The following is a 12,895-nucleotide window of genomic DNA, read 5'->3' as shown; positions in this document are numbered from 1 at the left end:
GTGTTAAGTGACTGATTGAGGAATAACTACTTAAACTAGTTAGTGTTGAAATGTTTTACATATTAAATTATTGTAACTTAAAAAGAGTTTAAAAGTATATATTTAAATCTTAGTTTTAACAATTCATTATTTTCATTTTTAATGTGCTAAACTTGATAAACTGTAAGAAGTGCATCTCTGCACATTTTCATTATCAAAATGTATTAACAAAATTGAATGTGATGAAGGCATTAAAGTGAATAGTAACAGTAAGTTACACGAGTAATAATAAAATAAAATAAAAAGAGTTATAGTAACTGGTTATTAAACCTTGAGATTTTAACTATGACATCTTGTATACCTATCTGTGCCTCATTGCTTAAAGACTGGGCCAAGTCCAAATATCCTTATATTGTCCTATGCTACTGCCTACTGCTGGAGAGGGATAGAGAGTAAAACATTTTTGAAGTGGGGTGGAGAAGTGTTCTGCAGAAGTACAAGAAAGTAAAGAATTAGGCTAGAGTTTGATTGCCTACATCATGTGTGTATTATTCATCTGAGCAATTTTTCAAGGTTTAAGAAATGTACATGATTGAGTAGTACACCTACAAATGTTCACAATTTTAAACATTCTCAGCATTTGGATAGTGAATGTGATTGTGAGGCATTTTATTTACAAGGATTATCTGTAGTGTATGCATACTTAACACTGCACCATGAACTACACATGCTTTAAAGATTAAAACATTAAAAAATTAATTGTATGTTAACATACAAGGTTGTAATTAGAATTATATGAAATGTTAGCCTTTATTTTTATCAATATTGAAAACATTTTACAAGTTTTTGTTTCATAGATTCTACTTGTATGGTAATATATAAGATCATAATTAAAATTATATGAAATGTAAATTTTCTTTTTATCAACATTGAAAGCATTTTACAAGATTTTTTTAATATATTTTCTACTTTAAAGTTACGAAGTTGAATATGTTACTAAAAAATAAAACATTTAAAAATACTCAAAAAACAAAGTATATTAGGCCAAGTTAAAAAATGTACATATTTAGCATCCTCACTCACTTCCTTTTCTCCAGCTGCCTTCCCTCACTTTTTGTAGTTATCATTTTTCAATCGTACAAAGGAGACTTCTGAATAAAAAATGAGATGAACACGGTTGATTCATTTTGCCCTTTTTCTTTATTTCTCATAAATTCTCTTTTGTTTTGATGAAAAAATTAAACTAAGAAGACTTCTGTTTGATATGGACCTTTTGAAAAAATGCAACAATCATGAAAAAAGGGTGGAAACTTTCAAAGTGGTCATTGAAAAAAAAAAAAAGAGACTAACCATTTTTTCACTTTGCCTTAAGATTATTTTTTTTAACACTGGTACTTTTAAGTTTTAATTAACACTAAGAAAGGTCAAGAGGATGTCCAATTAACATTTTCAAGCCATGAATAATTAGTGTCTGAAATTGTACGAAGATGGTATATGGAAAATAAAGAAACGGGACAACAGATGTAATTTCATTTCAGCTACACTGGTAAACAAACAGGAGATTGGATGTTTCTTCTGAAGCCTGTCACATTTAGTGGTCTAAGAAGACAAAGCACAGTTATGAACATAAGACTAAGTAGCAAAAAGCTGTTCAGCTGATTGAGATCATTCAATAAAGAAATTATTCTAAACTAAAAATAATCTGTCACGTACATAAATTTATCAAACACTAAAAATTAGTCCAGTTTACTAACACACAACCACTAAAATTCATCCTAACAAAACACATGGGTCAAAGTGTGAGATTTCATTTACAACTGACCCCCATAAATAATACTCTTGAGAGTTTAGTGATTAGAAATTAAACTGTGCTTTGAATTATTCTTGTTATTCATTATGCATTTACCTTTTGTTCTTTACCTAACATAATCTATGGACAACAAAACACCCCCTTGGTTCTTTAAGGGTGTCCTTGCATACCCACCCTTGGGAAAAGTAAAAAAATTAAACCACCCTTTTACTTTTCAAGAAGTCATCGATTAAACTCCTATAAGGTGCTGATCTCCACCAATGCCGATGGCAACTTGTTCCATAAGTCAATCACTCTGTTAGAAAAATGAAACTGGAACCCAGCCAGTCTTTTCAAAATCTTAAGTTTGTGCATTCTCATCCTGGTGTCTTTGGATTACAACACAAAGAAATCAGAGGCTTTTTTTTTCTATTGATCACATGGATAATCTTATAACCTTCAATAATATCACTTGATAATTTTCACATAAGAAAGTAATTTAAAAAATCTTAACTTATCTCTATATAAGATAACCTTTCTTCTCCCAGAATCATTTCAGTAGTCCTCCTCTGAACCCTTTCCAATAAGTCAGTATCCTTTTTTAGATAAGGAGACCAAAAACTTGTACACACCATTCCAAGTGATGCCTGACTAAAGCTTTGTATAGAGAGAGAATTTTCTCTTTTGAGATAGTAAGTTTCAAAAGTTCTGTAGACTAACACTTTCATATAGCTGACTGTTCTTCAGAAACAAAAAGGGTAAAAGTTGAAGAGTGTGGTATAATAAATATGAAAAAGAGATTACATATCATGTTAGTAGAAAAGGTATATTTTGAGCTGGCCTTGAAAGCTGACCAATTCTGATAGAAGAGGGTGTGTGTCATTAAGCAACAGAAATGTCAAGGCTATGTATCTAGCTCAAGGTTATGAAATATGGAAGAGTATGATGAAGATGATAAGAATTATGTATTTATGAAAAGAGAAAATGTAATAACTCAAGACCAAGGTAGAAACATAAAAAAATATTAAAACTTGAAAAAACTATAAACCAATAAAATAGAATAAAAAAGATTAATGTTTAGCATTTTGAACTTAAGTTGCACCGTGGTATAAGACTGGTAGGGCTTCATTTGGAGTATAGGTGCTATGTTTGAAAGGCAAAATAAAGGTTGGAAATGCAAATTTGATTATGAGGGGCAATATTATGTATTTGAAAACTTTGTTTTATAGGTATATGAATTTAAAGGCTATACTTAACATGGACTTGATGTCTTGGCTTCTTACATTTGTAAGTGAGAGATGGCCTCAATGAATCGAATAGCCATTTCTATTATTTTTTTAAAAAATCCAAAAGGGTGACTGTAGTATGGAACTTAAATTGAAACAAAGCCTACATCTCGATACCCCCCCCCCGAACATTCAACTGCTTTCCATCTTCAGAATGTTGTAGTATACATGTAGTTATATGTGTTTCTTTATTATGTATGCTGCAATTTTCTGAAAATAAGCTAATAGCTGAGATATTTGGTAAAATGAATAAAATATGGAGACATGGGCCATTTTAGTTGTATGGTGCTACTTTTAACAGACAGTTCCACAAGAATGAAAATAATCGGGTTGTTTGGAGCACTTTGTTACTGCTTTTTTTAGATGATCCCACAAAATATGTGTTATTATGAAGACTGACTAGTTTGTGTAACCACAGATGGAAAGGTGGGGGGGTCCTGTTTATTTAATTCTACGTTTAATTATGAGCACATGGTATATTAGTACACATATTTTAACACAACCTTCTAGTGGTATCCTAAGAAATTATTTAAATGAGCAATTAATGGTTAACATTTAGTAATTCTGTCTTTTGCATACATTACAATTAGTTTTCCAAAGTTAATCAAATGTTGTAGAAGTTACTTTTCAACAGTTTTTTCTTTTTTTTTTTGTTAATGATGGCATCATACATATGTTGGTTTTGAAGATCTTAAACCCGGAAGTTAGAAGCATAGCTCCATACAAGGCTTGCAATGTAAGGTTATTTGGATAAGTTTGTATGTTTCCATTTACTGGTAACTTTACAAATTCCTGAAGGTTATTAACATATTTCTTATTTTCAGGACAGGAAGAGGAACGTTGAATTGTGCTTGTATTAAGCTTTCTGTAAAGAATGATGTTTTTATCAATATACACTTAAAAGGTAGGAGTGACATTACTTTGCACTCCATGGAAACAACCTTTGTTCTAGAAATGGAAGCTAGTTGAATGCATGAAAAACACAGTTATTATAAAAAGGATGATAAAATGTTTGGAAATCATGGTACTGTCACAAAGATGAAATATAATGCTTATAAACCACATATTTTGTATAGAGGAAGATGAAATAATGCTTGGTAACCATGGTATTATAAGGAGAAAATAAAGTAGTGTTTAAAAACCATGGACACTTTAAGAAGGACAATAAAATAATGCTTGGAAACAATGGATATTGTAAAGAAGATGTTAAAATAGTGCTTAGAGCCCATGGTTACTGTAAGGAGGATGGTAAAATAATGGCTGAAGACCATGATTATAAACTAATGCTTGGAAACAATGGATATTGTAAGGAAGATGTTAAAATAGTGCTTAGACTCCATGGTTACTGTAAGGAGGATGGTAAAATAATGGCTGAAGACCATGATTATAAACTAATGCTTGGAAACAATGGATATTGTAAGGAAGATGTTAAAATAGTGCTTAGAGTCTATGGTTACTGTAAGGAGGATGGTAAAATAATGGCTGAAGACCATGATTATAAACTAATGCTTGGAAACAATGGATATTGTAAGGAAGATGTTAAAATAGTGCTTAGAGTCCATGGTTACTGTAAGGAGGATGGTAAAATAATGGCTGAAGACCATGATTATAAACTAATGCTTGGAAACAATGGTTATTATGAGGAAGATGAGAAAATAAATTTGAAACCATGGTTATTATGGAGGGGTAAAATATGATTGAAACCATGGTCACTGTAAAGATGATGGTAAAATAATGAAGGTCATGATTATTGAAATGATGGTTATGGATTAATGCTCAAAAACCACAATTATCGTAAAGGAGGAGGATGATGCTTGGAAACCACAATTACTGAGGAATTGATGGAAGATAATGCTTGGTACTTGAACAAGCACAAATATGAGTGTTACTTTGGAACTAGAATTGATGTATTTATCATTTTTATTACCAAATATTAAACTTTATAACATCACAGGTGTTATATTAATCACAAACATTGACCATGCTCATAAAAAATAAACAACTGTTATACATAGAGAATCATGTACACTTGTCATTTTAATTGTTGATTTTGTTACAATTAAAATATTGTGATTTATGACTGTAGTTGAATTATTTTTATTCTAGTTTTCTGAATACAAGTCAATTAGTGGTTCTTTTTTAATAAATATTTTATATATATATATATATTTTCTTTTTTCCAAGCAAAAACTTAGAAATTACTTAATTGTGTTTCATAACTATGTGTTTTATACGAAGCTACACCATTGGATAATGAAATTAAATCAAACTCAAACATTATAGTTTCTTTGTTTGAAAATTGCATGTTCTGTGAATATACGTGGATGTTTCAAACACGTGTATGAAGCTGTGTAATTATGTTTAGCTTATACATAGTTTAATGCAGATTGTTTATTATTTTCTTAAGTGTTTCAGAAGTGTGTGTAAAACTTCTAAAAAGAAAGTTCCAGACCTTGAGGTGATTTATTTATTTCTTAGGTGGCTTCAGGAAAATAGCATACTGGCTTCAGCAATACAGATTGGAAGCGAGAAGAAAACATTTAACATTGCCACATTACGATGAATCTTCTCCTGAAATATATTCAAAGGTTAATCGATCTCTAATTGTCAAAGGAATGGATCCTGAAAAGGTTGCTGCTGACCTGAACTGGACTGTTGAAGAGGTCAAATCAGTAGTATTTTATTACTTCAGACATGGAGATTTAAAACAAAAGCCAAGAATACCGTCAGGGGGGAGGTTTAAAATGTTGACTCCGGAACAAGAACAGCTGATAGTAAAATTTAAACAACAGAATTCTAATGCAACGATGAAACAGATCCAGTCTTATGTGCTGTGGGATCAGGTCAACTTTCCTCAGGTTAATTACATTTCACAGTCAACATTAAGACTGCTTCTGAGGAAACATGGGTTTGGAAAGTCAAAAGAAAAACAAATCTGCACAAGTTCAGAATAAACAAGTTAGTTACAAGATGTTGTCAAGTTGTTAGGTATTAATGTATGTATGTATGTTTATTTATTTTGTAAATACATAATATACAAAAAATGTTTATTCCTCCGAGTCTTGCAACAGTCAAAAGACACTTTTAACTTGTTTATCTGATGGAGTACTGGTTTGAGTTAGTTGATATATAATTTACAATATTCTTTTATCTTAATTCTTCTGATATTCAACAGAAATGGAAGCTAGTTAAAATTGTCGTTTACCAATTCCGCATAAATAACTAACTTTTGGAAAGTACTGTATATTTTACTTCCTTTTCAACCAAGAAAAGTAGAAGTTATAACAGCACTTGTGGTAACAAGTATGATGATGACATTTTTGTATGAGAGGTGTAACTATTACTTTTTTGAAGGATAAATTAATAGTACGTATTTGAGCAATTAATAGATTAAAATCAAATGTACAGTAGTTTAAGCCTACTTTTGGCAGGTGGTTTATCTCTCAAAGAGTCAGATGATTTTTTTCCAACTGAGGTTCTATTGTTTAAGTGAAAAATCTTTTATTAAAATTGTTATCATTGTGTTTTTATATATTTTGTATTTACTCTGTCCATATAGCTAAATACTGGAGCAATATAAACGAGCTGAATCCACGAGTAAGCATGAGGCTATAATGGTAGTACTTTTAAGATCTAGATTTGTGATCAGACAACCATCAGTATGTGCCCTGGGGCTATTTCAAAATGTGATAAGGTAAAAGTAATTTTGATTATAGCAATGGCACATTTTTGTAACTGTAGTGTCACATAATAAGAAAACGTTTGTGAGTCTTCGTGTGCTTCTGAATGCATTCATACAGATAAGACCTAGTGGTTTCTCAAGTTTTACCCTTTTTTAAGATTCGGGTAACTTCTGATCAGAGCAAGCTACCAACTTAAATCAAAAATTAAAATCAAGCTGATAATGAGTATAGCTAATTGAATATATAGTTCCTATTTATAGAGGTTAGAATGCATTGTTTTGTTGGGAGTCCATCAAACAAACACCAAAGAATATCTGGTATCCAGTTTCCAATTCTCTCAACTAGTCTCATTTTCTTCAATATGATTCTTGCTTTTCATGTGTTTGGTCAGAAATTTGTATTTCATTGTAGCCACTCCTTGTACTTTTTGTTAGAATTACTGTTTTCATTATGTATTTATGATAGTGTTTGAAATTTTCTGTTTTTTGTTTCTGTAGATAAAAGACATGTTCAGAGCAGCTAACTGTTGTTTATTAAACATTGAATATGTCTGTTGTTAGTGTTATCTACATTCTAATTGTTGCGTTTAAGATTAGGTGTGGTTCCGTATATTGAAAGGATCAATTAAGTTCTCTGTTCACTGAGCCCACTATTAGAAATAGTTTTTCCCATTCCTGGGAGGAAGTACCTTTTGTAAATAGGTGTATAGTTGCTGCTTCTGGAGTCTGTACATATAATGTCAGAAATATATACATTTGTGAAACTTATCTGCTGTTTTTTTTTGTTGTTGTTGTTGTTTTACATATATAACTTGTGAATTTGAACTTTGTGTTTATTAATTAATATAATGACTTGCATTGTGAAAAATGGTACAGAATTACCCATGTTGTTTAGAATTAGATGTTCTTGCCTGATACAAATCATATGATATTTTCTTCTAAGTGCTTATGGATTTTTAAATGTTTTTACTTTTTAACAAACATCATAATTTTTCATCAGTTTTAAGATATGATGGACTTGACTCTGACTTGGTTGTTGTTATGATCCATTTATCTGAATACATATACTTTAGTCTCATATGTATTATATATATATATATATATACTTGCTAGATGTTCCTGATTGTTAGTTGTTATATACACATCAGTTTGTAGTCACAGAGCAACAATTTATTCTGTACTGAATATGTTGGGGGCTCAGAACAGACGTATAAGCAACAATATGAGATGATGTTAATTATTATTATGTTCATATTTTACGTGTTATTTAATTCAGTTGTCTCTTGAGATTTTTTATGCATATCAACCAGCACCCTGTTAAAGTTACTTATATCTGGTGTTAAATTGAGGCAAAAATAATTAACACTGGGTAGCATTGAGGTCTTTGTCATGGTAACTATAGTCAAGTACATTGTATATTGCTATAACTGTATGTACATTAGTCTGTCATCTGTGTAAATAAGTTGGTTGTTACTTGTTAAAATATAGAAAATCTAAAAAAATATAAATATGGATAATTGTGCTCTCCAAATCTGAAGTTATTGAAAAAAATGGGAAAGTTGTACATATATGTAGATAATTAAAGAGAGAGAGTTAACATTCATTTAATAGTTCTGGATAAAGTTCTTGTGTATAGAATATACTTCATATAATTTGTCCTTATGATCTTGTTGATTAATCTGACATGTGTGTGACTGTGAACTTGTTGATTAATCTGACATGCATGTGACTGTGAACTTGTTGATTAATCTGACATGCGTGTGACTTGAGTCACACGCGTGTCAGATTAATCAACAAGTTCACTGAGACACACGCGTGTCAGATTAATCAACAAGTTCACTGAGACACACGCGTGTCAGATTAATCAACAAGTTCACCGTGTCAGATTAATCAACAAGTTCACAGTGTGACTCAGTGAACTTGTTGATTAATCTGACACGAGTGTGACTCAGTGAACTTGTTGATTAATCTGACATGCGTTTGTCTCAGTGAACTTGTTGATTAATCTGACATGCGTGTGTCTCAGTGACCTTGTTGAATAATCTGACGTGTGTGACTCAGTGAACTTGTTGATTAATTTGACACGCGTGTGACTCAGTGAACTTGTTGATTAATTTGACACGCGTGTGACTCAGTGAACTTGTTGATTAATTTGACACGCGTGTGACTCAGTGAACTTGTTGATTAATTTGACACGCGTGTGACTCAGTGAACTTGTTGATTAATTTGACACGCGTGTGTCTCAGTGACCTTGTTGAATAATCTGACGTGTGTGACTCAGTGAACTTGTTGATTAATTTGACACGCGTGTGACTCAGTGAACTTGTTGATTAATCTGACATGCGTGTGTCTCAGTGACCTTGTTGAATAATCTGACGTGTGTGACTCAGTGAACTTGTTGATTAATTTGACACGCGTGTGACTCAGTGAACTTGTTGATTAATTTGACATGCGTGTGACTCAGTGAACTTGTTGATTAATCTGACACGCGTGTGTCTCAGTGAACTTGTTGATTAATCTAACATGCGTGTGACTCAGTGAACTTCTTGATTAATCTAACATGCGTGTGACTCAGTGAACTTCTTGATTAATCTGACATACATGTGGCTCAGCTTCAGAAACTTCAAAGTTCCTTCATATTGGTGTTTGAAATTTCGTTTTTACAAAAATTGCTCAAGAGAAGACTGAGTTGTTAGGTGCAGTATTATAAGTATCTCTAGTCTTGTTTGCTCAGTAATCACTGATGCTACAGTAAAGCATTGATCTATCTTTTTTTTAACAACTTGTTATATAAGCTTTAAGCTGCAGATATTGTTGAAAATAAATTAATTTTACTAGAACTTAATCTTAAAACTTAAGTTTGAGAACGTGAATAGCATATGATGTATAGAACTGTGGAATAAATACTGTATGAACTATCTCACGGTAAACTAAAAAATACTTGCTTTTCTCTGTCATCGTGTATTTTCAAATTATAAAACGATGTGTTTTAAGTATCTTGGGTCATGGATATTTTACTGTGACACTCTAGATAAATAGAAATTTCCAAATTTTAGTCTTGTCTCTTCTCATAAGCATTTAGACAGTGTCCTGCCATTATCAGCCAAATAGGCATTGCTTGTATTGTAGTGTTGACAAATAAATAATATAAATATATGTTTATTAATTTGATTTTACTCTTTGTGTAACTGTCTGTGAAGGAAAGATCAGTAATGTTTTTCATTCTATTCTGTCTGTGCAAGACATAATTTTTTGGCAGAAATCCAAGTATATACTGCCAATTCAACTCATCAGATAGACAGGAAATAATCACAGTGCTAATCTGTCTTACCTTAGTAGCTAATGTTGAACTCATCTTATTATATTCCACATGGTACTTCTATTGCTAACTGAAAATTTTAATAATTTAAACCGATACAAGTAAAGAACAATAACGATTGATGCTTTTTGTATTATAAATAATATCTTTCTAATAATTGCCTATCCAGAGATTTTACCTGTAATTAGATGGTGACCAATGTTAAAGTTTTTAATATCAAGTTTTTCATGTTTAATATATATAAACTAATGTACTAATGAATGTTATTACATCTGCTCGTTTGCTTTTAATACACTGGTGGCTGTGAATTTTCTGAAAGGTAGTCTTTTAGGATTTGATTGTCTTGATAGAAGTACACGGTCTTTGTAATTAGAAATATGTTTAGAATAATGGTTTGGTAAATTTTGTAGCTATGAGCCTGCTGCAATAAAATAATAATTAAACTGGAAGATGTATTGAATTAATCTGTTAATAAACACTATACTTATATTAAAGGTTCAGTAAAAAATAACAGCATAAGCTTCAAAAAGTAAAACATTTGGACCTATTGTTTAATTGATGTAAACTTCTATTAAGTGATGATAATTATATTAAAAAACAAATTCTCTGCGATCATGAAAAACTTTATTTCATCACAAAATAACTTTTTACTTTGCATTTTCTGTTAGTGGCAACTGCACACCAAGTAAACAGTGTTTCCATATTGGAATAGAGGTGTTTAAACATTTGTTTAACAACAAGTAAAAGCTTGGAATGGTCTATTCTTTCATTGAGGGGGGGGTGTCTGTGGGCCAGACTAGTTTGGAGAATTCCACTCTTCATCAGTGACCCAAGACACTACCACCGAATGAAGCTTCAGACCAAATCAAGCCTTTATAGTAGTGAGTGTAAAACACTTAAATACACCATTGTGATCAGTGTTTCCATATGTTCTATTCAGTGACAGTTTTTATTCGTGGATGGATTAAGGGTCAGACAGTCCTAACCCTAAGACTAGGGTAAACATCTAAACTCAGTAGGAACCTTTTTTTGAGCCCAAGCCTGGGGCTATAGCCCCCACCTTAATATGCTCATTTCTTTATTGATCAGCAAGTTTAAGTATGTTAGTGGTACTTTCTAAGCATTCAGAAATAAGTACATTTATAGACAATGTTACATTAATTAATAACCATAGGGTACTTAAATATTTCTGGTGAAAATACCTATGTTTATAAAATTAAACATCTTTATTTTAAAGCCATAGGCACAAGGCTGTGAAAGGTATTATGGAATGCGTTTTGAAATGATCCCATGTAGTTTTAAGTATTTTTGAGGGCCCATTAGATAGGTGAGCATCAAATATTGGAGAAAGGAGGGGTCTTTGAAAAATTTCTTCATTATTTAATTACTTAAGTAAGCTTGTTTTTGTGACTTTAAAGTCATGAACTTTATCTAAAGTGCACTGTCTTCTTAGAAATAATTATTCTTTAGTATATTCTAAAAAGACTAATGATATTTGTGAACAATAAATGTTTTAAATGTTGTTTTTTGCAGATTTATAATAATTCTTATTAAAATTTATGTTAACTGTGATAAATTAAAGAGATACTTGTCAATTTTATGGCCTATTGATACCTTACTTTTGATGAACTTACTGTTCATTTTTGAAATGTTGTAGCATTTAAAATACATGATTTATTTTTTAAGATGTTAACATCCCTTTAAGTAAAAAATATACCACTAGATATATTTAACATTCTATAATTGACCTGGGTAACAGGTAATGACTTTGAATCAAATAACCTATCAGTCATGAATAAAATGGTAGGCATGGTGTTACATATAATGACTGAAATACATTAATTTCACCCTTCCATGACTAATTTAGAATATATATTTATTCAGATCTATAGATAAAATTGGTCAACATTTTTGTGCAGGTTTTCTGCTTGCAGAATGAAATTCATGATAAACAGATGTAGAAAAGATTGTATACTTCTGCTAATCCTTTTACTTTGGTGAAGCTTGCATATGTCAGTGACTTAAAACTCGTATCATTTTGTCCTGTGTCTGAATCCACTGGGAGAGGTAAGCCAACCTGAAGAGGTGACTCAGACACTTGTAGAATTTGGAATGAATTAGGTTATTTTTTTCTCCCCTAGAAACTTTATTTGGAACCGTCAGTGAAGTACTGTAATCTGGTACACTTCACTTATCTGAATTTTGGTGGTAAATTGGAATTCCTTTATCTTTGTCCTGTGACAAGTATGTATCAGCCCACTAAAGTCACAACAGAATTACAGGGCTTTCAGTAAATGAAATGCTTAATGCCACATTTTTCACTGTGAATAAAGATTTTGTTTTTTGTTCACTTGTGTTTGTTTCTTTCCTTTGCTGTTTGTATTAAATTTATTTTGTGCATGACATTTCAGAATCTGCATCTGGTGGTTCCTTCAGAAGTTATCTGTCAGATGCAGTGGCTGTGAATACCACATACACATATTTTTAAAAGTTTACCTTTTAAAACTTCTGATTCTAATGAACACATTTGCACTGTGATAATCATGAGATTGTTAGCCAAAGTTAAAAAAAAAAAACATATAGAACAGTTTTGTGAATGAAAGAACCCTTTACCTTCAGAAATTAATTTTATTTACATTTCAACATTTTGGTCTTTGTTAAAAAATTACAGGTGCTGATGAGACTTAGGTTTAACAAGGACATGGTATAATATCTGTTATAACTGAGCCTTGTCAGTAGCCATAACCCTTGCTTGGTTTTGAATCCAAAAATATATTTTCCTGGAAGTAAGGGTGATTTTATTCACAAAATTTCTGAGACACTTCAGTCTGTTCTACTTA

General features: G+C 31.3%; 1 protein-coding gene across 1 annotated transcript in view; it reads left to right on the top strand.

The window, feature by feature from the left end:
* Positions 1-8,614, top strand: part of LOC111086436 — a 9,998-nt gene extending 1,384 nt beyond the window's left edge. Inside the window, exon 2 of the mRNA XM_022389253.1 lies at positions 5,533-8,614. Within this exon, the coding sequence (XP_022244961.1) occupies positions 5,533-6,008 (476 nt within the window). The 3' untranslated portion in view covers positions 6,009-8,614. The remainder of the gene's footprint in view (positions 1-5,532) is intronic.
* Positions 8,615-12,895: the final 4,281 nt, after the last annotated feature.

Source organism: Limulus polyphemus, unplaced genomic scaffold (assembly GCF_000517525.1).
Source record: "Limulus polyphemus unplaced genomic scaffold, Limulus_polyphemus-2.1.2 Scaffold1097, whole genome shotgun sequence".
Taxonomy (NCBI): Eukaryota; Metazoa; Arthropoda; class Merostomata; order Xiphosura; family Limulidae; genus Limulus; species Limulus polyphemus.
The sequence above is the reverse complement of the archived record's forward strand: the minus strand, read 5'-3'. Positions and strand labels throughout refer to the sequence as shown.